The 27073-nt window shown below is 53.3% G+C and overlaps 10 protein-coding genes across 10 annotated transcripts; 4 read left to right on the forward strand and 6 right to left on the reverse strand.

Moving 5' to 3' along the window:
* Positions 1-66: 66 nt before the first annotated feature.
* ColSpa_08666 (uncharacterized protein) lies at positions 67-864 on the forward strand (the record flags this gene model as incomplete). The annotated part of the gene is made up of 1 exon (XM_049274878.1): positions 67-864. One exon carries the CDS (start codon positions 67-69, stop codon positions 862-864), a length of 798 nt encoding a protein of 265 aa, XP_049130835.1.
* A 563-nt stretch (positions 865-1427) lies between these two features.
* Positions 1428-3464, reverse strand: ColSpa_08667 (uncharacterized protein; the record flags this gene model as incomplete). Its single annotated transcript, XM_049274879.1, has 5 exons — positions 1428-1459; positions 1659-2123; positions 2192-2636; positions 2713-2772; positions 2853-3464. 5 exons carry the CDS (start codon positions 3462-3464, stop codon positions 1428-1430), a joined length of 1614 nt encoding a protein of 537 aa, XP_049130836.1.
* Positions 3465-5150: 1686 nt separating this feature from the next.
* Positions 5151-6246, forward strand: ColSpa_08668 (uncharacterized protein; the record flags this gene model as incomplete). Its single annotated transcript, XM_049274880.1, has 5 exons — positions 5151-5241; positions 5298-5465; positions 5602-5654; positions 5758-6162; positions 6190-6246. 5 exons carry the CDS (start codon positions 5151-5153, stop codon positions 6244-6246), a joined length of 774 nt encoding a protein of 257 aa, XP_049130837.1.
* Positions 6247-7419: 1173 nt separating this feature from the next.
* ColSpa_08669 (uncharacterized protein) lies at positions 7420-7977 on the reverse strand (the record flags this gene model as incomplete). The annotated part of the gene is made up of 1 exon (XM_049274881.1): positions 7420-7977. The coding sequence occupies one exon, from the start codon at positions 7975-7977 to the stop codon at positions 7420-7422; it is 558 nt and encodes a 185-aa protein (XP_049130838.1).
* Positions 7978-8669: 692 nt separating this feature from the next.
* ColSpa_08670 (uncharacterized protein) lies at positions 8670-9928 on the reverse strand (the record flags this gene model as incomplete). Its single annotated transcript, XM_049274882.1, has 3 exons — positions 8670-9393; positions 9451-9675; positions 9735-9928. 3 exons carry the CDS (start codon positions 9926-9928, stop codon positions 8670-8672), a joined length of 1143 nt encoding a protein of 380 aa, XP_049130839.1.
* Positions 9929-13765: 3837 nt separating this feature from the next.
* On the reverse strand, positions 13766-14027 carry ColSpa_08671 (uncharacterized protein; the record flags this gene model as incomplete). The annotated part of the gene is made up of 2 exons (XM_049274883.1): positions 13766-13899; positions 13961-14027. The coding sequence occupies 2 exons, from the start codon at positions 14025-14027 to the stop codon at positions 13766-13768; spliced, it is 201 nt and encodes a 66-aa protein (XP_049130840.1).
* A 1824-nt stretch (positions 14028-15851) lies between these two features.
* On the forward strand, positions 15852-16667 carry ColSpa_08672 (AMMECR1-like protein; the record flags this gene model as incomplete). Its single annotated transcript, XM_049274884.1, has 1 exon — positions 15852-16667. The coding sequence occupies one exon, from the start codon at positions 15852-15854 to the stop codon at positions 16665-16667; it is 816 nt and encodes a 271-aa protein (XP_049130841.1).
* Positions 16668-17965: 1298 nt separating this feature from the next.
* On the reverse strand, positions 17966-18475 carry ColSpa_08673 (uncharacterized protein; the record flags this gene model as incomplete). Its single annotated transcript, XM_049274885.1, has 1 exon — positions 17966-18475. The coding sequence occupies one exon, from the start codon at positions 18473-18475 to the stop codon at positions 17966-17968; it is 510 nt and encodes a 169-aa protein (XP_049130842.1).
* Positions 18476-21021: 2546 nt separating this feature from the next.
* Positions 21022-22290, reverse strand: ColSpa_08674 (putative short/branched chain specific acyl-CoA dehydrogenase; the record flags this gene model as incomplete). The annotated part of the gene is made up of 1 exon (XM_049274886.1): positions 21022-22290. One exon carries the CDS (start codon positions 22288-22290, stop codon positions 21022-21024), a length of 1269 nt encoding a protein of 422 aa, XP_049130843.1.
* Positions 22291-25049: 2759 nt separating this feature from the next.
* On the forward strand, positions 25050-26402 carry ColSpa_08675 (uncharacterized protein; the record flags this gene model as incomplete). Its single annotated transcript, XM_049274887.1, has 1 exon — positions 25050-26402. One exon carries the CDS (start codon positions 25050-25052, stop codon positions 26400-26402), a length of 1353 nt encoding a protein of 450 aa, XP_049130844.1.
* Between the last annotated feature and the right edge of the window lie 671 nt (positions 26403-27073).

A 27073-nucleotide genomic window follows, 5' to 3' on the forward strand; every position in this document is an offset into this window, starting at 1 on the left:
GACTCTCATCTCACCTCCACATGAATTTCATCTCATAGCTCACAACTCACCGTCGGTGCCGTTGCCATGAGGTGTTCCGACGAGGAGACGACCCAGTTTGAGACCTTTCGAGATTGCCTCTCGGCCGCCGTCGTCGAACGCGTTACGAAACCCACGCCAAAACCGAAACGGCGCTCCAAAAAGACAAATTCAACGTCTCACAATCCCAAATCTCAAAATGGGGCCGCTTCGGCCACCGCGAGTGCCGACGACACCCCGGTAGACGCCAACGACATGGTTGACTTCACCTCCTACCTCGCCTCCGAGGCCTTTGAATCCTTTCCCCCAGACCTCAAATCCCTCTCTCACGCCACATACACCGCCGACCCGTCCCTGCAGTCCCGTTATACCCTGCCCCTAACGGGCTCCGACGTCGCGGACATCCTGCCGACCCTGTCCCCCGACGTCGCCGACTCGTTGGTGGCGTACAACATCATTGACCCGGACAAGCAGGGCGCACATGAGTTCCTGGCGCCCGTGCTGAGCGAGTATCTTGCGGCCATGACGGCCGCGCCACCGCCGCCGAGGTCGACGAGGGACCAGGTCGAGGGGTGTGAGTTGTGCGGTCGGGATTGGATCGGGCTGACATATCACCATCTGATTCCGCGCATGGTTCACGACAAAGTTGTCAAGCGCGGTTGGCATCGGGAAGAGGAGCTTAACAACGTTGCCTGGCTGTGCCGTCTATGTCACTCCTTTGTGCATCGGTTCGCGGGGCATGAGGATTTGGCGCGGCACTACTATACCGTCGAGCTCTTGTTGGAACAAGAAGAGGTTGTCAAGTTTGCCCAGTATGCCAGTCGAGTGAGGTGGAAGGGAAGGTAAAGGCGCCTCGCCTGAGATGGGTGTAACAAGACTGCAAGGGCTCTTGATGTGAACCGGCATCCTAAGTTACATGAACTCGCTCCCTTGGCACTGACTGGCCTCAGGTAAAGGACGTTCTTGGTAGGCAATTCGAAGAAGGCGATAACAATCGGCATGGCTATACCTAGAATCATACTGTCTTGTATAATTGGCATCTGAAGCCTTATTTTTCCCTTCTTCTACCTTGACCTGTATAAGAATGTAATCATACAAGTGTACTGAAAAGTCCCCCTGGAATGGTCTCACACTGATCAACGACCCTGAAGAGTTACAACCACTCTCGGAGCAATTTACATAGCCGAAACCACTCCCAATACTATCAGGGGAATGCATGGTATTTGCGTCGATGGTCTTCGCCACCCCATCGAGTTCGCACTCTTTGTGGGTGAGACGCTGCAGCATGAATAAGCTCAAGATGCTCCGTCCTCCTACGAAATGGTTTGCGTCGCTTCAATGACCTTCAACCCGAAAGAGAAAATCCTTGACCGCTCCAGAGTCCCAGAAGTCCAAGGTTTGTTTGAAGCCTACGCGAAACCACGTTGTATGTTGTTGAGGGCTAGAGGCTGTATTTGAATCTAATGCAGCCAAAATCACGTTCTCCGCCGACACCATTGTTACCTGAAATCATTAGCAATGTTCATTACACCTCCTATTGCTGCGTTCTACCACACTCACCTGGGTGTCCGTCGGTACCATTCATGCCTGCCGTAACAAGTCAGTATACGTAACAGTGTCGCAAATCAATGAAGACTTACAGTCGTTTGGAACATTAAGCCACACTGAATATTTGCACCATGCCAGATTCCCCGTGAGGTAGAACGGATGCCAGTCCATCAACGGAGCAGTCGGGCTCAACCTCTGCTCCGCGAGGCCGCCCACGACACAATTTTCGGGCCACTCGACAGAAAGCTTGTACGGCGACTTGCCACCTTTGTGCGCCGAATTATCCCACTTCTGTCCCGGCCGGATCTCTTGGAGCTCATTCAGCCTATCGCATGCCCAATCTACCGCTTCTTTGAGGCCCTTGTCGCCCTGGGAAACCTTCTTGTGGCCTGGAAAGTCGGATTCGGCATAGCATTTCAATGGCCCTTTTGTCTTCGACCTCGTTTCCTTCTTTGGTACCGGCTTAGGCGGGATGATTGTCCATGCATACGTGCCACAACCATCCATCCAGGAGCCCTCCATGACCATCTCGTTGCGCTGACGACCGTAGTTGCCACCTACATATGTAGTCAGCCCGGGTCCCATGACGCATTGGGGAGGAAAGGAGGCAGGAAGTTCAACTCACATTCACCCATGGCGATCCACTTGTATGCATCAGTGCATGTCTTCGTGCACCCCAGGGACCCGTCCTTTGGTGACCACTCCAGCTGGACCATGTAGTCCTTGTACGTGTCCGGCTTCACGGGTGGGACCCGACGCATGAGTGGCTTGTTGGACTGCTTGTTCCCCTCGACGTCAACGATCCACGATAGTTTGGTTTTACGGCTCTTCTCGACCTCCTGACAGAACTGCCCGGTGACGCTGTGCTCACTGCCCGCGAAGATCTTCCAGGGCAGACCGGCAGGTTTGTTCTTGGAGCAACTGAGCGTGGGGTCTATAGGCACGGTCGACCCCTGGCTTCTGAGGTCAAACTCCATGATGATTTTTTCGATTTCAAACATTTCATCCAGCCCTATTCTCGAGATGATCGTGGCACTTGGCCAGCAGTCACAGTCCTTGAACTCGCCATCCTTCAGCGTACAAAATGTGTCAGATTTGTGGTTTATGAGGATTTGAATTAGTCTTGCGCCTGTAAGGGGTACTCACCTTGGTGCACTTGAGCTTCGATTCGTTGGATCCCACACACAGCGGATGATCACAGTCAGGCTAGAAGTAGCATTAGCCCCACCTAACTCTTCGCCATACACGATACTTGGTTTAAAATCCGTTTACCAGGGGAAACGTACCCAATCTTCGGAATCTTTCGGGCAAGTGCTCGTCTCCTGGCTTGGCTGTTGGAACTTGGCCTTGGGAACCGTCTTAGGATCGGGCACTTCGGCCTTGTAGGGGGCATCCGAGTCCAACGCATAGAAAAAGGCTCCGAGAACGATCGCGCCTAGCCCTCCCATGATGACCGTATCCGAGTTCACTTCAAGGCCCATAACCGCCAGAATATCTCTGATCACCTCTACGTTGGCAACCGCGGCCACGTTGCCCTGAGCGGCCAGCTCAGCTGTGTTGATGCCTCCTACTCTGACCAGCTGCTGGCTGCCTTGCCGTAACTCTTGCATCAGTCGTTCGTTTTGACCCAGCCGCTGGGCAACTCTTGTGATTTGCCGCTGCCTGCAAACCCCTACATCCGGCGCTTGTCGGCGGAGCTTGAGGGGACAGGAGATCTCCTTCGCAACGTCCTTGAAGATTGACGATATCTGCTGACGGAACCACTTGCTTAGAGCTATTTCGATCTTGCCCTGGGTATTCTTGGACACCTTCAAGCCCTGTTTCTCTGGTTCGCCGGTTGCTCCTGGCGCAGGGGGCTCAGTGAACCAGTCATCAACACCGATCCACTGGGAGAGCATGTCAGTACTCTTTCTTCTGTAGTTTGATATTGTCCATAGTAAGTTTACCTTGGTTGATGTTCCATCTAGGGTAAGATATTTGGTATCGACGCCGATGTGGACGGGTCTGCAGCCACACCCTGTTAGCTTCTGGTATAGACGTGAAGAAGTAGGTTTGGTGGGTTTACGTCGAAGCGGGTGTTGGGATGTCCACCGGATCGATCCCAATCTGCCCAGAGGCAGTGGGCGTAATGGCAGCAACCTGAATGCCGTCAATCACGGTTGGCGTTGCTCTGACCTGGAGTTGGGGGACAGCTAGGGCCCTGGGAAGAGCCGAGGACAATAGAAAAGAAACATAGAGCCAAATCATTGTGGAACCGGGTACATAAGATACTGGCGTGAGAGTTCGTACTTTGCTACTGTATTATTTGGAGGGGTTGTGAGATTGATGATAGTGGTAAAGGCGGTGGTAGAGAGCGCCTGATATTTATCATCTGCAGATTGTGGCTGCTGCCAATTGTTCTTGCGTTGGTTAGAGAACGCCCCCATAATGATCAATGTTGATATCAACACTGGTGCCTGTCAGCTGTGCCGTTAATAAAAATATAAACAGCTTCATAATTGGGTCGCTTCCCAGGACTTCCAACCAAATTCCCAAAGGAAGACCAGTACGAACGCCTGCATTTAGGGGCTGGGGCGTCTACGTCAGGAATTAAAGTGCCAAGCGAGTGTTGGTCCCTTTTGCCCCCAACAGAGCGAGTGCATGGGGACTATTCAAACATTTACACACTATCTACTTACTTAAAGCTGCTTCGTGATGTGAGTTCTTGGGCATATTGTTCTTGGCGAACGTCCAACAGCCCCCATTAAATCCATTGATGTTGGGACGGCCCTCGGGGCCTTTTATCAAAGAACGCCTTTCCTGCGGCCCTTCAGGTCTAGAATCTGCCCCCACAACAGGGCTTCACGCTTCAAAAGGCCTATCGCTCAGTTTTAATAGTAACATGCTCCCCCAAAACGGCGAATGCATGACCGAAGGCGACATTCGGGGCGATGCAAGAGTGGCATCACCGCGCCGTGAGATCAGAGGCCGCTAATACAATTACGTTCGGTCAACGCACCTTAGTTGCAACGACACAGACTGCCCTCATGTTGATGTGACAGCTCAGTATTTCCAATGCAGCCAACGTTTGCTGCCACTGTGCCGCAAGCTGGCATGCTTTTGGGGGGGGCGCCTTGTTTCGTCTTAAAGCTGAGGAAGGCTCTGGTTCAGAGCTCGAAAAGTGACACTGATTCTTGGCACTTCCTGAGGTCACGACCTAGGCCTCCGTACACATGTTGGCGAGAAGTCGTGTTGTTCCAACAATACTTCCCGATCAAACCAGGAAACGACATGTTGGCCGAGACAAGAGGGTACCACACAAAACGCTGCGGATGACAATACTTTAAGCCAACGATGGGGGCTATTATGCAGGTGGTTCGTCGATTTCGGGAGGGCGTTTAGGACAACGAACGTCTTCTCTGGGGCTGAATGTTCGATGGCCAGGAAACTTGAGTCTGTTGGTTGCGAATGAGACCCCTGATATTGTACAGAACACCGCTTATAAAGGTGCTTAGTTTTCCTTTCGTGATAGTGACGGACAGATCTAATCACTCGCTTCATTCAGCCTGTACGCGTTCTATCCAGCCGTCTTGTCAAAGTTCAACATGCTTCTCAGTATTGTCGTATTCGCCCTTCTGAGACCAGTTCTTGGTGTAAATCGATATGTGATCGACGAGAAAAGCTGCGGCCCGCGAGGTGAGTACGAAAAATATCTTGCAAATCTCAGCAGTAGGCTCACCTGGTGCCCATAGACTCGGAAACGTACCGGAATGTTGTTGATTCCGTCGAGACCGCTCTTCGGTGGGCTGGAGACGCCGCTTTCGAGTTGGGAAAACCCGAAAATGAACGGCACCCGGCCATCACGGAGAAGGCAAAGTGGATTCTCGGCAACGATCCCGCCTCGATCAAGAGGACACAAGGTAATGTGCTCCCCTCTTGTTGTAGGCACCGGAGCGACACAATTGTAAACACAGACCGAATCCTGACACAATGAGGCTAACGGCTTTGGGTGACAAAAAGAGAGATTTGCCAACGTGGCCAAAATGACACGTGTAGATATCGATGCCTTCGGACAAGATTGGAAAGCTATCAACGACTGGAGCGATGTGGTAAGTAAAGAGCTTTTTGGTACCATTATGAATATAAGCGACTAACGTCGTTAAATGTTTTCTCTAGACCATTCTTTGTGACACGAAACATTTCGTCAAGCAGGATTCAAAGGGTAAATCCCCTTACATATGCGAACTTACGACCTCTGGGATCCCAGAAGGCAGTACCGCCTATAATTTGATTAAGGGTGGAGATGAGCCGCAAGCAGTTACGCTAAGCTGGAGGGACTCAAATACTCGAGGGAACCCAAATCTCGCTACCAAGCTAAGGGGACTCCCATCTACGATCACAATCAACCCGAAGTACCTTAAAAAGATCCGAGAGGCCGGCTGGAAAAGATTCAACAAGGAACGTATCCAAAAAGCGATGAGCCCAGATCTAGTTAAGAAGGTCGACCAGGGTATAGAGAACTTCGCCAACAAATTCCTCAATGTTTTCGGGGCAAGTACCGAGTTCCAGTCAGACGTCGATATCCTCGCGACGCTCGAGGTTACTTTTCTACACGAGGTAAGAAGACAGGTCACTCGGTTCCAGGTCTTGGATAACTTGCTCCATTGGTTCCCTGAGGCTGACGCGGAATCTTACGTCTAGTTCATGCATACACGAGCTGGAGGACATGCTGATGACGCGCCTGATGGCAGCTGTTACCTGTGGCACAATGTTCTGAAAGCGAAGAATGAGAACAACGCTGGTATTACAAACCGCTCCTCTGGTTGAACCTTGCACACCTACTGATATGTTGTTGTAGAAAGCCTCGCGTACTTGGCCATGGTCATTCAGTTGATCACTAACTTCAAACTTCATGTTACCCAAGCAGGTAAGGTCATCAAGGTTGGAAACTAAAAAGATAAGGATTCTCTGAAACAAGAATGGAAGCAGAGGCGCTGAGGAATGACACCGGTCTTGGAACGTTCGCAATGTATTTCTCTTAGTTTTAAATGCGTATCACTAGGTTCAATCATAGAATTTTGGTTTGAAGACCAAGTTGTTACTCAATTCCATCGGGACCATGCCCTTCGTCTGGTCTTCCACCCCAAAGAACTCTGCGGTTTATTCTCTCTCGGAGCTTTAGACATGTTATCGGCTGACTCGGTGTACGTGTAGGAGTCGAAAGATGAGAGGCCGACGGCCACTAGGCCACTGAGTAGCGACTCCGAAAGACCCCATTTCGTCCGGGTAATTTCTGCATTGTTTAATTAGAGGCTCTTCACCGGGTTCTGCCCATATGAGGGAGTAGCCACGCTCGCGGACCCAGGACGGGATTCCCGACTCGAACTTTTCAAAATGGCCCAGGGCTCTAGGGATGGACACTGAACTCAGCAGAGGGATGAGCCGCTCATCAAACTGGGGTATACAAGTGAAAAATTCCCGAAAACCAGCGTAAGCGTTGTCCTCCCAGATTGAGACATCTTCAAGTCGCCGTAGACGGGGCAACTCTCTACAGAGTTGGGAATACTTGGAGCGGTCACTGTGCCAACGAGCCCGTTTCTCGTCCATGGGGGTTTCCGGTTCCATGAGGATGTTAAGTGACAGATGGATGCTCGAAATTTTGTCGACGATTGGCGAGCCCCGGACAAAGAGGTAGTTGTGTGCCGTTTCCACGCGGTGGAAAATGAAGCTTAGCTCCTCGTATATGATGTCGTGAAAATCGAGGTACCTGTTGACGCATGTTAGCTGGTGTTCACCGCAGCAAGGTGTTTGCATGCATGGATAGCATTCAAAAAAGTAAAAGGCCTTGGTCGTGACCAAACATGTGGTTGGTACTCACATCATCTTGCAAGAAAGCAAAACAGCCAAAAGAGGCGTCGGCTCGCTCGCCGATCCTTCGGCTTCGGCCATGGCAGCCTCCTCGCACCTCCAGTGGCAATTCCACGAAGACAAGAGGCGACGCGCCCAGATGGGATGGCTGATCCTCCGAGCCTCACCCATCAGCCGTCGCAGCTCTACCTGACGCTCGTCTGGCCCGCCCCCGTCCTCGTCGTCGTCGATAAGGCAGCGGGTGTGGGTGTACCGCCCGTTGGCGACAAAGATGTGCTGCCTGCGGCCCGCGGCCCGCAGCAGCTGCCGGTAAATGGGCTCTCTCACCTCGTACGGCAGTCTGAAGAAGACGGATTGCCTTTGATGGTGGGCCGAGGCGCGGAAGCCGTCGGCGTCTGGGAACTTCGGCCCGGCTGCTGGCTCGGGAATCGTCGGCGAGGCCGGTTCGGCCTCGGTGAGGACGTGCCCGCCGGGCATGACGTCGCGGAGGAGCCCGCTGTATTCGTCTTCCGAGTCTTGGCTGGGGCGGAAGCGGCTCTGGAGTCGGCGGTGGAGGGACTTCATTGCGGATGTTTTCTGTGGCAGCAATGTCGTTCGGATAATAGGTGGTGGAGTTTCGAGTCGCAAAGATGGGCCTTTGTTATTGTTGGTAGTGTGAACGTACGGGATCCTGCAGGCTAATATACTTGGGCGACCTGATTTCTGGCCCCCGAGTTTGCTGTTGGTTCTGCTTCGCTGCGCCCCCGCGCATGCATGCATGTTTTGACTGCCAACGAGTTTTGGTCCCTCTCGATGTCCGCCCCCAATACCACATTCACGTCGACAGTGGGTGCCTGCCGCATGCCGTGACGTACAAAAGTGCGCAAGTCATGCTGCCATCATGTTGGGAAGGCGGACAGTCATGCATAACTTTCGTTGGACTCACTTCACATCTGCCAACGGCATGTGTACAATACAGACTCAATGTGGTATCGTTGTATAACATCTCAAAAATAGCGAGAGTGTGGTATAACAAACTGCAATCCGGGAGACCTCGGAGATGACTCCTTCCGTCCCATCTTCCCCCCTTTTTTTAGTGTCGTCCGATCATCGTCTGTACGCCGTGCCCATAAGATATAGTAAGATGAAGTGGTAAAAGTACAGACCATGTGCCTGTAGGCGCCGAAAAGAAACTCGGAATCAAAATCAAAAGGGTATATCCATTCCTTCGCGTCGTTCTCCTCTCCTCTTCGTCGGCAGTGAGAACCTCTCATTCATCACTGACTCCTCTTACGCTTCCGCTCCCACGCGTTCTCCTCGTCCCCAACGATATCCGACTCCTCAATCAGGATCCTCGGTGGCGTCATTCTCGACGACGAAGCCAGGGGCGGGCTGATCGGCCCAATGCTCTCATCGCTTCCCTGCCTCCTGTGACCCAGCAGCGCCTGCCTGTCGCTGCGGCCCTGCACTTCATCCTCATCCATCTCCGGCACCGCGACCAGTACGTGCGAGCTGCCCCAGCTCGGCGCGCGGACCATGTTCTCCCGTGTGACGACCTTGCCGTTGGTAATCGATCCGCTGCCGACGTAGCTGTCGCTGCGGGTGAGGTTGTCGCTACCCGGGCTGGCGACCCATCCGAACTCGCTGGTCATGGCGCGCTCGACCATGTATCTGTCGAATTGCGTGTCACGCTCGTTTTTGTATTGCGATGGCGTACGCTGGACGTGATCCGGCTCGGTCTGTTGTTGCTGTGCCACTTGCTGCATTTGTTCCTGCTTTTGGAGGCCGGCCATGCTCTTGACGGACGACGTGGAAATGCGGCGGAGGGAGCGGTCGCCGAGGCTGAGACCGCCGATGGAGAGACGGCCGTTGTAGGATGCCTCGCCTTCGAGGTCATTGAAGCCGTAGGGCTTGTGGTTGACAGGGTAGTGGTAGTCGTCGTACTTGGTGAGTCGGCGGTAGGTTTGGATCGAGTAGATGCCAGGGATGGCGACGAGGATGCTGTGAAGTGTTAGTAATGTTCTTCGTGAAAGAGCTACGAGAGGCCCGATGACTTACAGGAGAAAACAGTCCAAGCCAAGTCCAACCACCGAGAAGTGGCTGTCTTTTCTTTGTAAAAAGACGACAATGTCCAGGGCCAAGGTGGCCAGGGAGCAAACAACCTTCAGGACGTGGGTGAAGAGCATGGTCCACGGCGTCAGGGTCTCGGCAGCGACTCTGAACATTTCGTATACGGTAGAGACGAGGCAGATCAGGGAGAAGCCGATGTTGACAGATTCCCATCTACACGCTAGGATCAGTACTTGAACCTTGTCAACAGGCAAACATACACCAATACTTACACGACCTCAACCATGGGGAACATGCCCCTTGTTTGCTCCTCGGTCTCCCAGTTCTTCACCGTGTCGAACAGGCGCCATGAGAACAGGCCGATGACGACGAGCAGGACAAGCAATTGTAGAATCCAAAAGGGTACGAGTAAAGCCACACGCCATCTGGCCCTGTCGAACTGGGCTTGTTGACGATGCAGAACCATGTTGAAGTCGTTGATGGAAGGACAGTGATCCTGCGAAGGGTTCGATGATGGCAATCGCAGATGTTGTTTGAGGCTTAGAGAGACCAAACTTATGGACACAAGGCGATTCTTGGGGAGTTATAAGCAGAAAGAGTCTAAGACAAACAAACAAAACATTGATGGCAGGGGGTGGGTATTAGCCGCAGGCGGACCCAACAAGCGCGGGGAGCGAGGCTGTGACGAGGCGATCCTGGGATGTCAGAACTGTATTGAGCGAATGTGTCTGCAATTGCTATATATAAAACCATGATACCCAGTGAGCTGGGAAGACTGAAATGAGCATGGGAGAGGAAACCCTCCACGGCCAGGCTGCAGCATACCGATGGGCACTAAGCCCTGTGTGGGAAACGGCGCTCAGTCCTAGAATCTTGCACCTAGGTAGATTGGCTGGGGCACCCAAGAGCCGCTCTGTTGTTTGTTCAAAAGCGGTGAATCAAATGAACAGCCACGATGGTGCCATTGGGCAGACACGTCCAGGTTCCCGCAATAAATTGCCCCTGTCAGCCCAGCACCCAGCCCACATGGAGGACGTGATGAAGATCATGGGTGGAAGGCTCCAGGAATGGCGGGAACAACGGGGTGCCTTTGCTAGCCAACGACGGATAGTTGGAGCCTAGCAAGCAAGCTAGGGGTGTGTCGGGGCCCTCGGACAATAGAGGAAATTAACGCCTTCCCGCCAGCTGTAACACCAACGCCGGCGCGGCTCCCTTCTGTCGCCTTTGACCCAAGGGCGGGCAGTTTCGTCGAACATCGGAATGCTGTCCCGACTACTGTGATGCGTCGGATGGCGTTTGCGGCTGAGATCTGGGCCATGCAATATCGGTTCAGCCAGCCAAGCGGCTCGGGTCATCAGTTCATCTGGTCTCCCTCCTCGAGAGGGGGCCAGCCACGCGTTGGCAGACATAAACAATCAAGCTGACTACATCTGGACAGTCGCAGAGTGGCCGACAAGCGCGGTCCCTTCGCAGCGCTGGCTGTAGAGGGACTTTGGTGGCAGGCGATCCACAGCTGTCAAGAGGATGCTTGCTCGAAACCCACAGCCTGCCCCAGTTGCTCGCTTGCCCTGGCTCATGGTGGACTAAACAGGCAACGCGAATTCCCAGGTTTGCGGCTCCCTTTGGCCAGGTGGAGGGTCGAGCAGATCGGGGGTTGGCCCAGGCAAGCCTAGTCATCTCGCTAGGCGCTTGTCTTCGTCCTTCAGGATCGCTTGTCGAGGGCGTTGAGACGCGCTTGTGGTGGCTGCGCAAAGCAAAATGAATCATAAGTCGGTCCACCTGTGAAATCCCCCGCCCAATTTTGAAATTGTGTCATTTTGCGGCACAGGCAGCCAAATTGTTCGCCCTCGGGGCATTGGCCTGCCGGGCTGTGAAGGTTGTGACCCTGGCGAGACTCTGGGTGGAGAGGAACAAGCTCCCCGATGAGTGGCCCGACGACTTAACGTGGGCTACTGGGCCGGTTTTGTTGGTTCGTTTGGCGATGTGGTGAGCTCTGCTTGGCTCCCAAGCGTCCACGGTGAGAAAACGGCATTCTCAGCAGGGCTGGCGCGGTGGAGAGTGGCATCGAATCCGGCCTAGTTAGAGACTAATTTGAGCGTCTCACTGCTGACGCCAGGGACAAGAGACACTCGTCTGGTCCCTGTGTTGTTGTTGGCCTTGCATGCAGTTTCGTGGCTGTGGCAGATCAGAACTGCAGGCTGCAGCTGGACGGAGAGCGATTTGCGCAGCTTTCGTTCGACAGCGTGCTTGGTGGTGGGAAAGGTGAGATACTGTCGTGAGGCCGGGCCCGGCTGGTTACGACGAGCTTAATTGAGGTCGGGCTGCGTGACGGTCATCTGCATGGTTGCATTGGCTGCGACTCTGGAGCCCATCAGCACGGAACGAGTACCCATTCATTCAAGCAGGCTGCAGCAGCACAGCACAGCATGGCATGGTTGAACAGGGAATGTCGGGCTAATGTTGGCTGCCGGTACACGTGTAGGTAGCGACATGGCCGCCAGCTGGTGCATAAATGAAATGAAAGGTAATGCAGAGACGGAGATTCATAAACTGACGGTGATGAACGCCTCAGGCATAAATAACGGACACACGGTACGAAGCTATTGACAGTGGTCACCGGTGGACGGTAGTGGACGGTAGTGTACAAAGTGGGGCGGGAGTCTTTCCATGAGGTGGTCTCGTTTGTGCCTTCCCATAGTAGTAGTCTGTTAGACTTTCGCATCTTCTTTCCGCTCTTGGGACGCATCTGAACTATCCAAAGGTTATTTCAACATTCGCTGTCCGTGTGACAACTTTTACCGGTTGCTTCTGGACGGACGTTCATCTGGACACCCACTCCGTCTCGAAGCTGTGCTTTAGAGTTTCTGTCAAAAATACCAACAAGGGCCGTTTCATTGGAGAGATAGGATCTCTGTGCAACGAGAACCGCTGCTCTCGCTGCCATGCACGCATTACATACAGGCATGCACCAGTTGCCCCTCTAACTTGCAGCATTGACCTGTGTTGGCCGTGGGTCATGCCAACGTCAATCGATGTCAACTCGCCAGCACTTAGTATCATCACCATTTGAGTCCTGTCGGATCGACCATTGTCAGCCGAGAACTCCGGATTGCACCCACGAACCCAGGCGACCGGAATGCAATACCCATGGCCATTGCGAGTCTCACCCAACACCAACGAAACATCAGCCCGTATTTCTATTGGTCCTCCCCATTCAAAATCACGCCAGTGGGCCTGTTGTTGTGGCCAATCTGGAATTACATATGGGCGGTGTGGAGCGCTTCAAACGAGAAGGGCCTTGTTGCAAAAGACGCACACAGTCGACAGACAAGACCACACCTCCGGGATTGGATGCAACATCATAGTGTAGTTCCCATCTTGGCAACGTGTCCATTACATCCACGCTGGAAGATTGCAAACCCCACGGAAGAACCAGAAACGGGCAGTTGCACTGCCGGGGCCCCGTCTCCCACGCAACAGCCATGGCATCCAGCGGAGTTGCTATTCAGCAGAGATTTCGGGGCTCGCTTCTCGACGTGAAGCGTGGCTGAGCGGAAAGATGGAGAGATCAACCCCAAGTTCGTCATCATTGATGGAGACTCGTCTTGGTGGCCCAGCCGTCTGCAGCAGAGCTGGGCTCACTTCGTTCCGGGTGACCCCTGTCGCCTGCCCACAACGCAGTGGACTTGGCACGTTTAAGCTTACAGGCAACTTCTTGCTGGCCTTCCCCAAGCGTCAGAAATAGAAACCAGTTTCTCGGCCACAACACCATCCGGAAAGCGCTTGGAACATGCCTGTCAGGTCACCGCACCGAGTCAGTTTGACGTCTTGGATGGGTGAGTGACATGTTGGTAAGGATGCATTGATTGATAGACATCATGCCATATGCGCTCTTGCAGCACCCGTGAGTTGTGATGAACCGTGACGTGAACGATTTTCATGAGGGGAAAAAAAGGCTGACAGTCAAGCAAGCGAACGTGTGCCGACTGCTTGCCAAGGTATATTTCAGAATTATCTGCCACAATGGGCTCGGGGAGATGCTGTCACCCAAAACCCGCTGATTCCGGTCCCAGATCAAAAAAAATAAAAAATTAAAAGCCAAATCGGTTTGATTGATTTGCCATGGTGCCTAAAGTCGCCCTGAAGTCCCCCAATCCCCGGTATTGCCGCCAGATTATGGGTTTATGGGCGTAGTTTATATCGTTGCGTATTGTGGTTGCGGTTCGTAAAGTGTCCGTCGGCCTCTCTAATAATTTGCTCCTCTCTTCCTCCATTCCGAGAACGAAGTCTTGGTCGTTTAGATTTAAAGACCGGCCTCCTTGTTGGCCTGGTAGACACCGGCGCTGTTGAAAGGAACGATGTTGCCGTTGGCGTCCGTCATGGCGGAACCGTCGACGGGGACGCTGTTGGCGACGGCATCCTGACGCTTCTCGATGGCTGATGGGATGTGTTAGTATATCCTCATTCATCCTCTCTCGGGTCCTCAGTGGCGACGTACCTTCGGCAGGAGCAGCAGCGACGAAGGCGGCAGCAACGGCAAGGAGGGTGAAAACGGAGTACTTCATTTTGGCGGTGGTGAAAAAGTTGGTGTTTTTGGAAACTGAACGAGTGGTCGGCCGGCGACGAGCAGATAAACTGTACAAGAAAAGAAGGTTGGCAAGAGGTTAATCACGTTTAGTGAATGTTGGTTTGAATAGCAAGAGTAAGATGGAAACAGAACATCAGGAAGGAGATGCACCTATTTGTATGCCATCAACAAGCCCGCGTAGACACTCAGGGGGGGTGGGGTGCCAATTGTTCATCTGTGCCGAGTATCACCATCGACATCTCGCATCATACAAGCAAGCTATGGGGGAGGCAGCCTCAACGTTGCAATGCATGGCGTTCCTTGGCCACTCTTGGGCCTGCCATCCAATTCTTGGACTAGCGGTTCAACGATCAAGCCGTCTTTGCCGTGTCATCAGTTGAGATCAGCGGTTCCGGCTTCCTCGAGCCCGGTTCCATCCCTGGCCCATTGTATAGCCACAGCCTCGACTCCCTGACCACTCTCCAAGAGGGAGGGGGGGAGAGGCCGCAAAGAAAAAACAAGGGATCACCCGGTGTGTCATCCGCAATAACAGGAACCGTGCCAAGACATCCAACAGTAAAGTTACCATAGCCAAAAAATCATGGACCCGGGGCTGGCCCTTTCCCCTGGGCCTTTCCCCCAGCACCCCAGGTCCCTCTCGTCCCGTCTAGCCGTTTGCTTGCGTCGAGCCCACGCCAGGGAAGCGGATTGGAGATCATCGTCTGAGAGGAGCTGATTGCGGGAGAGACGAGGCTCCAGAGGGCGATGTGGACGTCTGAAACTGGGCTGCGACGAAGAAGCCGCGTAGCACTCGTAGCAGCGGCCCACTAGTCAAAAGGTGAGTGCCATGTTGCAGAGAAGCCCATCAGCCATTTTACCCGATACCCCTGTCACCAAGGCTCGGACGAGCGAAGATCACACATGAGGACGTTCGCTTTCAGCAGGTTCCGGTAGCAAAGTCGGCAGGGGAAGGCGGAGCTCTAACACGGCGCCTGGACCCCAGATCCTGTTTGGCCGTAAAGCCAAGTCTTCACCCCGGTGTACCTTATTGTGAAGCTTAGCCTTGGCCCAGGGGCCTTGATTTGTGGAATACCGGTATGTGGGTTAATTGGAGTCCAATTTTCCACAGAATAGACTGGTTCCAGGACGGGCTCCTCTCACTCCTTCAATGCCAGGATGACAGGATGACAGGATGAAAAAGGCGTTCGGACCAGTGTCACTCCCGTTCAGGAGGCGTTTCGAAACTGCTCATCCTTGCGGCAGCAACGTCAGGGACACACTCTGCCACAGGAAAATCATTCGAGCGGTCCGCGGTTATTTTTAGCGTTTGCTCACGTTTCTCTCCACGTGAGCGGAGCGAGGCGCTACGTTTGGCTGACTAAACACTTTTCTGGGGCCTTGGGGGCTGCTCCAGCCATAGCATGAATTGGCACTGGGAGTTATGCAATGCACTGCTCTCGGCACAGCACAATACAGCTGCACCTGCACCTAGGTACCTAGGTACATCACGCCTGGGGGCCCGAATCGCGGGGTCCATTATCTGGAGTGGGGTTCGGTTGCCGATCCCTGTCTCTTGGTGTCAGCCTAAAGCCAGAGCTACCATACATCACCTTACCTTGGAGAGATCTCTCCCGCATGTTTTATCTCTTCTTACGCCAACCTCCAGCCTTTGTACATTCGTCCACCTCCGAATCGCCCGCGTTGCCAACCCCCGGATCGACTCTACGGAACGCTCTGAAGCTCTGTCCGTCCACTCATTCCAGTCACGCCACCTCGTTACCTGCCCTTCGCTTGTGCTGTCCCCCCCATTTGAAACGAGCTCATGGCTTCCGTGGAACATTGCCTCTACTGCTTCGAGGCTCTCGCTTCGCACCTGGAGAAGCGGCCGGGCCTCTCCCTCAAGGAGATCCAGCGATCATGGCCCGAGTACGCAAAGACCCTCGGTGACGGCAAGGACGGCAGCAAGAAGCTCCTCCCTGCCTTGCAGCGCCTTGCCGAGCCAGCGAGCGACTCGGCATCCGCCTCCTCCGGCTCGAGCTCCTCGCTAGCCGCCGAGACGCCCGCGACGTCGACCGACTCCCTCCCTGGCGACGACGACGACGACGACGACGAAACCATCACCGAATCCCCACTCTTCGTCACTTGGAACACCATCTCACCACGCTCGGGCCACCGCTCGCTGCGGGGCTGCATCGGCACCTTTGAGGCGCAAGAGCTCGAGGACGGCCTGTCGAGCTACGCCCTCACGTCAGCGCTGCACGACATGCGGTTCCCGCCCGTCGAAGCATCGGAGCTGCCGTCGCTCGAGGTGGCCGTGACGCTGCTCACCAACTTTGAGGACGCCGACGACGCCATGGACTGGACCCTCGGCGTGCACGGCCTGCGCATCAGCTTCACCCACCACGGCAAGCGGTACGGCGCGACCTACCTCCCCGACGTCGCCGTCGAGCAGGAGTGGACCAAGGAAGAGACGCTCGTGAGCCTCATGCGCAAGGCCGGCTGGATGGGCAGCAAGAGCAAGTGGCGCGACGTCGAGCTCAAGGTCGTGCGGTACCAGGGCAAGAAGGAGTCGTTGGAGTACGGCGAGTACAAGAAGTGGGCCGACTGGGTCAAGACGAACAAGGCCAAGTCCGGCTGAGGGCACATTCGGCCTCATGCCCCTTACGATGGATGAATACTGGCGTTAGATTTTGCAGAGAACTTTATGGGGTTTTTTTCTTTTCTTTTTGGGAGTCATGAGTTAGGCGACAGGTTACATGGAGATAGAAGGCTCTGGTCTTGCTGGGATAGACAGAAGAAAGCCTTTGTGATAATACAGATCCATCACAACTTCGTTATTTGCGACCAAAGATTGCCTTGCTTTGGAACGATATGTTTCAAGCCAATGCCGCGACAAGATGACGCCCAACCCCCTTGAATTTTTGAAGATTCATTCATTCTAGAACAGATGATGGGTATCACTGGTCGATTCGCTACCGGACCTGTGATTCACATGGTATCTAGCGTGCCTCAGCTCCCGCAGCCCGAACATCAACAGACGACATACGGGTAGTCGGCACATGGGACGACCCGGATCTCGGCAATACGGCAAGTCAGTTGCACTGCACCCGACTCGTTGTAGGGGCTTCATGTCTAAAAAAACTCTCCGAGCCTACCTGCATTAATGAAAGTTGTCCTTAGCTTGCACACGTCAGGTTACGATGGAGGCAATGGTTAGCGAGAGAGCACCCTCACCCACAGCCGAGGCGGGCATTGGATCGCAAACTTGTTCTTGCACACGTTCTCACAGACCCAGCAGTTGACGGTTTTAAGGAATGCGAGTTCCCCGCGGTCCCATGCACTAACGCAATTATTCCGAACAGTGAGGTCGCCTTATACAACCAGCGGCGTTCAAGCCTTTGGAGGATACCAAATAAGTGATGCAAGTTCCCTCTTACACGCTTTAGAATTGCTTAACCTTTCTACACCCGCAATCTCAAACACCTGCTTGGGCAAAATTCTCGTTATATCAAGATTTCGGGACCCGCTAAGCAAACCAACCTTTTTCGCTGTGGTCATCAAACTTGTATCGAGGCCGAGATCAGGATTTGCAGGCACCCAACCACCCACCGCCACCCAACTTTCGGCAGTCTGCGACGGATCACTGTGGGAAAGTATTCAACAAGATGCATTGGACGAATAGGGACACATTGCTTGACCAAAATCAATTTACAAGACCTTGGGTTAATTACATAGATGTTCCCATAAACCCAACCGAGATCATAACTTCATAATCGTGAGATAACCCATGCACGATGTTTCCTCCCTACATGGGATCTGTACGTTTTTCATGATTCCCCCAAAACGCCGCTCATGCAATATTCTACGCCCGTATGACAAACCATGGTTGTTTCTATAGAGGGGGGCCTGCTTTTTGTACATTGCGACCCGGCCAGACTAGTACCGCGTCCGGCTCCGACTGCTCCGGTAAACGTTGGCAGGCGGCAGCGGGGACACGCTCGCCCTCTTGTCGTACACGACGGGCTGCGAGTACCTGACCTCGTTGATTTCGTACGACGGGTGGCGGTGCCTCGAGCGCGACGTCTCGTGGTGGTAGCGGTGCTGGTGGCGCCTCCGGTGGCGGGCGCCGGGCGACCTGCCGCGGTACCGGCGGTCGTGGGGGTCCTTCTCGGCCCAGTCGTTGGGGCGGCCCCACATGCCGACGGACTTTGCGATCCAGAGGAGCAGGAGGAAGCCGACGATGGAGCCGATGACGATGCCGGCGATGGCGCCACCGCTCAGGTTGTTGTCGGATGCGCTCTGTTCCGTCGTCTCGGGCGTCGCGGTGATGGTTGTGACGACTTGGCGGGCGAGGAGGCTGCGGAAGGGTCGCGAGAGGGTTCGTGTGGGGGTGAGGGCCGCGGCGGCGCCGGAGAGGGCGTCGGAGACTGGTGATACTGGCGCCATGGTTTGGTGGTGTGCCCGTGTAATGTGTGTCCGGTGTTGTGTAAGGAGGCTTGGGCACCCGAAGGGAGATGGTAGTTCGGATGACAGCTTACACTCCTCGAGCAACGGGGATGGGGGGAGACACGAAGAATAAATACGATAACCTTAATGACAGCCAAATGACGACAATCCACGTCTTGCGCAGTTCCTTAGCAGAGCGGAAGAATTCCCGTATTTCTCATTGACCCAACTGCCAAGAGTCTTTCCCAATACCTATCCTCGGCGAGTGGTGTGCTATGGGGCTGGGGCCCTGCGTGCAAGTCATGGCCGCACGGGAGGTCGTATGGATGTGACAAACAGGGGCAGGGATGCCATGAAGAACTAGTGATCTGAGTTCATCACCGGCGAATTGGGTGGTTGAGCGGTGGTTGACGAAGGGTGTGAGTGGGCATGGATAGAAGAGATACTTGGACAGATCCCCCTCATTACAAGGTAGATCTTGGATTCGACTGTGCAGTTGGCGCCTCGGTAGATCAGGACTCCGAACCACCTGCATCCCGGTTTGGAGCAATTGGAAGCTTGTTCAAGCTGCAAAGGCACGAGTTAACCAGGCTGCTTTGGTCCACCTGATGCGGCCCATTGACGCTCGACATTGATGCGTTGTTTTTTTAATCAATCAATGTTCCGACTTCCAGAGCAGGGAGGTCATTCGGCTTTACGCAACGAGCCTTATCCTGGCACCGAGTCGCCCCACCAAAGGAGACTTTGATAATGTTTCGGGGTGTGTCTATTTGTCTGAATCGACCGAGCAGGGCCTATTGTGATGCCAATTCATTGGACATTCACGAGCGGATCTTCCTTCCTACTTGGAGCAGTCCGGGCCAGCAAGAGGTTAGCGACGCTGGGAGAAAATTTAAACAGCAATGCGGCTTTATGAGATCAATACCCAGAATGAAGCAAAACTGAGAGGTTGTGCGCCATCACCTCTACGTCACTGGCTAATACGGGGGCTGGTATAAGAGATATAAGCCCGGAGCCTCCGCGCTGCCGTCATTGGTCAATCCTCCGGAGTGGGTAGTCCGGTTATGGTAGAAGTGCGGGAGGAGAGGGCACCCCCACTTGCACCGGAAGCTGGCGCCCAGCCCGTCTTTCGTCTCTATCATCCCGTTGCCAGGTCGTCCGCGAAGGACAGGGAAATTGCGCTCTTGTGAGTTAATTGGCAAGTATTCATTTCCTTGTCCCTGAGGCTAGTAAAACCCTCTCTCCCCTCGCATGTCTCTGATCTCGATCCTCCCGGCCGGGCGGAACTAGCGTTTGTCTCTCCCTCTTCAAGTTGGTGTGAGGCCCACGACACCATTGCCCGGCGCTGGCCATCCGCTACGCGCTGGCAGTCCAACGTAGCGCATTAGGATGCCATTTGACGAACCAGCGCCGCCTGACGGCGTTGCATCCAATTGGAGACGGGAACCTGCCTCACCGCCTCTGTCGCATTGAGCCGTTCAACCTGTTGCAAGATGCTGGTCGAGAAGCTGCACCAAGCCTCCCCTATCATGCGACGGTGCGGTGTTGGGCGAGTCATGTTTTAGCGAATCTTTCTTTCACCGAGCTCACCGAGCTCACCTCGGCCGGGTGCATCGTCAATTGAGCCCCGTTTTGTGACTTTGAGCGGAGCCGAGTCTTGAAATAGCTGATCGCCAGGGACGTCTTTCCGCTTTAAGCTGGCGGTCAAAGATGCCATTAATATGGCAGAATCACGGTCCGACTTCTTGGCTCAGCGCCATAAATTGCAGGAGAACCTCGCATGGGGTATTCCATGGGACCCGACCGGTGAGCCTGGACGCTTTGAAACAAACGGTTCCATGTCAGCCCGGCCACGGGGTAGTCCTCGCGGAAAACATTCTCAACCTTCTGTATCAAATTAACCACATGACGGCGGCTCCTCCGGCCGCCGCGCGACCATCCACACTGCCTTTAAGAAGACGGCGGCCCGCAGCCCGGGTCTGCCGAAAGTTTATCGCGACGGGGCCAGTCGGAGGTAGACGACGGGAGCCCGCTACGGTGGGGCCCCGATCTGCGCCGACATGGGTGGTCTTGGCGGCGGGTGCGGGATTGCGTTTAAGGCAACTGGGGAAGACTTGCGATCTGCTTCAAAGGGTCACGTACATGGGGGATATAGAAGACCTTGGTAAATGCCACATTTGCATTAGTGAAAGAGGTCTATGATTCCAACAGCCGGTAAGCGAGTTGCTCCATGGCCTTACGTTCATTCTCCCTTGCGCCCTGAGTCATTCCGGGGTTTATCACACGATCGCTTGTTGAACCGGGACGCGCTTGGTTTTGTCGTCTTACTGAACGGGTGAACCCGAAAGCAATGCACGACGGCAATACTCCTTGAGCAAGCCGATGGCCTCGACCCCACCAGCCGCCTCTTGAGAGCATGGCATTCGCAGACCAACCTCGATCCTGCCGATATGACCTTCCAGTCCACAACCGCTGTCCCAGGACACGCCCAATCAAATCAATGAGGGTGACAGATCATGATATCGACGACAGAAACCCATCACCCGTTACCGGACTCTCCCCCTCCAGGTAAAGTGCTTCTTCGGTTCCGCCGCCAACGCCCTCATGGCCTCGACATCACCCGTCTCCGGCCCGTTCTCAATCGTCCCCGCCTCCACCGCCAACTTGGCATACTTGACCGCCATCTTATTCCTGCCGAGCAGGTTGAAGTTCAGCGCCGCGGTGGTATAGGCCCCGGCCATCTTCGCCTCCAACCTCTCCTCCACATGCAGCTTCAAAAACCGCTCCACCATTGCCGTCGTCACACTCGCGCCAATATCCGAGAGCTGCCTGTCCAGCTCCTCAATCTCCAACAGCCGCGCGTCCGAGGCCGCGGCCTGCTTCTTGGCCAGCCCGCACTGCGAGCACCCGCACTCGAAGCCCCACGCCCGCTTGGCGCGGTGCTGCCGCACGGAGCGGATGCCGAGCGGGTCGAGGTACGAGATGGTCAGCTCCTCGCCGGGCTTCACGGGCCGGACAACCGTCGTGCGGTGGCGCAGGTCCGGGCCGATGCGAAAGGCCACGTTGGGGCGGCAGTCGTGGTTGTACCGCGATACCTCGGGGAAGTTGCCGTAGTGGTGACCGTCGCCCTGGGCGCCGCCGCCAATGTCCATCTGGAACGAGTTGGTCGCCATGATGTCGCTGACCTGGTGCCCACCAAAGTGACCCATCTGACCCAGGAAGCTCTTTCGCGTCGGGGGAGGGAGGAACTCCGGGACAGCATCGAGGAGAAAGTGCCGGTCCGCCGGGGGAGTGTGCTCGATAAAGGCGCGGTGAGCAAGCAGGACTGGCGTTTTGAGCATGACGGTGTCGCCTCGCGCGAGGGTCTTGTTGGCGATCATGCCTAGGCCTTTTCCCTCGACCTGCGTGATCTCGAACGAGGGTCTACTTGATGAGGGGTTTTCGTCGAGCGCTTCGGTGTGCAGGGTCTGCTCCAGGTTCTTCACTTTTTGGACGTTTTCTGGCGTGGAGATGATGACGATTCCGCGTTCATCTGCGAAGCCACGGTTTGCGTATAGGCAGTAGCTTCCCGCACATCCATGGGGGCCCGTCCAGCCCAGTGGTTCGGGATTCGTCGTTCCATTTGCCCGCGTCTGTCCCAAGTCTGCGCCCTTGCCTTTCCTTTCTGTTGTGAGATCCCAACTTGAGCATTCCAACAGCAACTCCTCCAGTGGCGTCCAGGGGCATGTCTGCGCCCAGCGCGATTGCGCATGGGCCTCAGATGCGACCGTGTAAGACGCAAATGCGAGGGGCAGCAGTACTGATGAGGGAACCATCCTGGTCTTTCTTCTCACTTCCAAATAAGCCAACAATATGGTAGTACAAAGGTCAAATGTCCCTTGACAATAGACATCAGGTCTGCATTTTCCGTCAATAGAGTGACGTGAAGTTAAAGTATCCTCTAAATTTCGGGCATGGGATGAAAGTTAGGTCGTCTTGGCATCCCTAAGAGAACCCCACCAGTTTCAGCAGTGCGACTGAAACCGGAAAGGGGACAGGGAACCAGCGAAACAAGGGCGCTTTTCGCCGTCTGGTGGCTTGTCTTCGTCTCATATGGCCTTGGAACGTAGCAACTATTAGCTCAGAGACTTCCTGAAGGAAATTCGACTTTACTCGCCTCGCCAGTTTTCCTCACTAGTTTTGTTTTCTCAAGGCATATGCTATCGGAGAAAAGTCAGTTTCGATGGGGGATGCAATCCAAAGGCCCTAGGTTCGCAAACCCCTTGTTTTAGGTAGTACTGGCACAGTACTGTTCTCTCTTCAATTCAAAAAGAGTTGATGTCACAGGGAATCCAGCATGGCTTTCCCAGGAAGCTCCTCCAGGCCCACAACTATTCAACTATTAAAACTCCGCGCAGTATTACAATAACGCCTGGTCTGTGAGTACTGTGATTTTTAGAAACGACGGTCGTTTAACCCCTGCGTTCTGAGAGAATCGGTCTAGTTGTCAGGGTTAATCAACTGGCTCAGCCCATGATGAGGGCTACTCCTCCAGTGGGAAACATGAACCCGCTCGAATGCCTCGTAAGCAACAGCACTAGGTGATCTTTGGGCGCTACATCAAGTTACTCTTAGATTTCATATTGTTGTTAATTTAGGGACTCAACGGTGCAAAGATTGTAGCACAGGGACGGGCTCCGATTGTCAAACATTGGGCAAATACGAGGCCTACTATCTAGAAGTACTATTCTTGCTGTTTTGCGACGCCGAGAATCAGAAGAACGATGCGTTTCAACCAAGACCCTGATCCACAATACTCAACCTCGAGGCTACCAAATGTGGGAACTCCTATTGATATGCGTGTGCTTCTACCCGACCACCGCTTTGATGCTTTTACCATATGTGAGCTGGAAACCTTTTCTCACCTCGATCGGAGCAGACTCATGGTCACTCACCCTGTTCTATTACTTGTCTATAAGACTCCTCGAGTCAGCAGCGTTGCAGTTGGATACCACTAAACACAAAAGTCGTTTGTAAGCAAAGAGATCCTAGGCCAACAGAGTGTCACAGTCAGTAGGAATATTGTCACCTTCAACGCGGCCGCATGCATTCATGATTCTTAGAAATGTATCTGCTGCCACGGCCGAGACGTACAGCGCTGCTACGGTGGCGAGGAGTTAGAAGCGCATGGTCAGGAGAGATTGGCGATTGTTGGTTGGTAGGGTTTTGGGGGAAATTTTCTGGACTTGTGGGGGTAACAAGCGGGAATAGCAAGTTTAAAGAACTTCATATCATGGTATAGAATGCCACGATACTCTTTTGTATCTTCAAGAACATGGAACAGGACGCCGATCATTAACCGCAATCACTAAGCACATCAGTAGTTGAGTGGCACGAGCCGGAGCAAATCAACTCTAATAGAGATGACAAGCTTTCCGGCTGGGACGTCTGAGTCTGAAACTTCTGGAAGGAGGCATTCTCTGGCCCAACCTTCTGATCCCCCAATCCACCGACAGTTCCTCCTGACCTTTGTTTACTTATATACGCACTCCATTTCCGACGCCCGAGCAGAAACAACGAAGGGTTCGAGATATTCGCGATGTCCGACTACTGTTAAAACTGAGCTTAAACTATCTATATTGCAGTTGTTTTACCGGTGGTGTAGATAGGCGTTGCCATAGAGGCTGTCTTGAGCAACAGAACATTCCGATTGGGGTTTCACGGCTTCACTTTATTATATTATATCATGGTCTCTAGCTGCTTCTGATCTGGTTCTGATTTGGTTCAGCCATGCTCATGAGCATATAGGTTGCTACGGTGCGTGACAGTAGGACAACGTACAAGAAGAATTAAGATTATGTAGTGTATACGAAGTCATGGACTGTTCAACACTAAGTTGCCATGCCGTGTGCTTTGAATATTGTCCTGGCAACGCTTGCCAATACTACTAAAGGCGTGATGCATTATATTATCAATGAGTATTTGGGAAATCAGGTAGTATGGGGCAGGGTATTGATTTTCCGACGAAACAAGCGAGCTGTTGATAAGGACGGAACTGTTGACTCGAATGAACCAACGCATATGACAGTGTTTAATTTTGTGCGCCATTAGAGTGACCTTGATCCAAGGGAGAAGCAGGGGTAAGGCAGGCAGCAGAGTTCAAACTGTGCCCTTGCCATAACCCCTGTCATACGCATAAAATGAAGCTTCCTTGGCAGAGGAGTTCACATAGGTACCTATTCCACACAATATATCATTTGAGTAATCACCTTTGACCCAACGGGCACAATTCACTCAGCAACCAGGCATCATATTCGATTACTTCAGCCTTCGATTCTTACGAAGAGATACTTCCAACCAATTATTGAGCTCAACCTTTTGTCTTCGAAATGCGTCAGTATTCTCCGCCCAGTGATGATCATCGAGATGCACTCCGTGGCGATCGCCTGCCGTCAGTTGATGACACAGATCTTCGAATTTGTGTGATACATGGCATTCGACACAACTACAAGTTTGCAATGTCAGAAGAAGTTCAGAAACTTTTTTGGAATCAGACCAGAGAGCTTTCGCTCGCGCTCGCAACGCACGCCTCATTATGAGCGATGTCGTCCCAGAGCTAGCGGCTGATGAAGACAAGCCATACTGCATCTGGTACCCAGATGTAGCAAGCGAGGACACGTACCGCCAGTTGGTGAAGCGCTATCCCGACATGCGGTATACTATCGGTCGAGCCTGCGCAGTGGCTGGCTATGCCACGCTCTATCACGAACTTGATCTCCTCCCCGAGGTCTCTATCGCCGAAGAAGCTAGGGATAATTCGACGAATGACGGCTCTAAGACGATATTCGACGCTATCATGAAACAGCCCGCCTGCTATGCGATCCTCAACGATTACACTCGATCTTGCAACATCGACAACCCTTTGTTCCCTGCGTTCATGAACAGCGACACAGCGGTGCAATCCTCGTTAGACATCCGATTAGGCTTAGATAAGTACAAGAAGTGGTGCGATCATTACTTTAACATTGCCGAAGACTTTAACGTCGGCGAAGTGTCATCGGAGAAGACCAACCGACAGACAATTGGACCGGAACATGTGGGGCTTTTCTATACACCGCTTCTCTCGCATCTGCCGACCACCAACAAAGATCCGCTCATTATCATGGCAGCATACGAGGGAAACATTGAGCGTTATGTACGTCTACGTCGGCCAGTCTTTCTCCATGACGAAGGCTATGCCATTGTCCGTGGGATATACCACAACACCACGTTCGCCAAGTGGTGGTCCATTGAAGTGAAACGTACATCTCCGGAATGGGACAGCGTCATAGAGGATGCTGTACTTGCGCGGTTTATCATGGTTAACGACCTGTCACACATAACCCCTGTCAAGCCGACTTTGCATCGTATACCACACTTGATTTGGTGGCCTCTGATTCCGGCAGAGGCGACATTGAGAGAGCTTCTCCGTCGTCGGCCAGAAGCAAAGCTTCAAGTTGCAATGGCATGCATCGCTGGCGACTATAGACGACTTTGGGACGAGCTTGCGCCAGAGCCGCAGAGTGAGCTCATGGACCAGGCGCGGCAGGATCAATTACATCCAGAGGCTACTCCCCACTGGCCACGAAGTCCCAATAGGAACTACTATGTCGGTTATCTGGAGCAAAAGGCGAAGGAACTGAAAGTCCCCGTTCCGAGAAGCAAGCGTTCTGAGTGTGAAGATGCAGCGGTTCGCGATAAGGAGCCTACGTCTACTTGGCTTGACGACGAAATCTCTGCCCACCCCTATGCCTTGGTTAATTCCTATCCCGGTGGCAGCGTCTACCAATGGGGTTCTCAGGCGATTGCATCGCATTGGGAACTGTTAATTTGCTCGAGCGAGGCTATGAGACGGAAAGCGCAGGAAGAGGGTGGGCTCAGGCTATACGACGATGAGATGATACCGTGAAAGACAGAGTAAACCAACCAGGCGAAGAAGTAGACAAACAATTTACAGAAGATGACGTTGATTTGAAGTATTGACACTTACATTCAACTTAATCACTATGTAATAGAACTGGTATGCCACATCTAGGGATATACATCTTACTTCGCAATGTAAGCGTTCGAATCGATATTCTATAATGCATTGTAAGCTGTTTGAACATATGAAACACTGAAAACTCACCAAGTTCGGTCATGACGCTGTTTTGGAGTGTTGAAGACGTCCAGCCATAGTGCTTGTTAAATCTTCAACTCTGGCCTCTCGCTTTCGAAATACGATGGAATCACCTACTAGTCAATATTAAGTATTAGAATCGGGCTTGAACTACCATCACTGAACAATGGGCTAACAGAAATCGCTTGGTAAACCATACCATTGACTAAGTCATACTTGGGTCCTCTAGCAGTTAGATGAGCTTAAAAGGGATCGAGAGGCTACGATTTCTCGGCTTATGTTGCGAGAGTGCCCATTCTTTGACTGATTCACACGTGTAAATGTTCGCTAGAGAAATAACTCCACGAGGTATCTGAGGACGACCCCTCATTATGCACCAAGATGGTAAGACTACATCTGCGGTCAACTGTATTCCTATGAACACCGAGAATCAAGACAATTAGCAACTGAACGTACTTCAG

Source organism: Colletotrichum spaethianum, assembly GCF_022836535.1.
Source record: "Colletotrichum spaethianum MAFF 239500 DNA, contig23, whole genome shotgun sequence".
In the NCBI taxonomy this organism is placed as follows: domain Eukaryota; kingdom Fungi; phylum Ascomycota; class Sordariomycetes; order Glomerellales; family Glomerellaceae; genus Colletotrichum; species Colletotrichum spaethianum.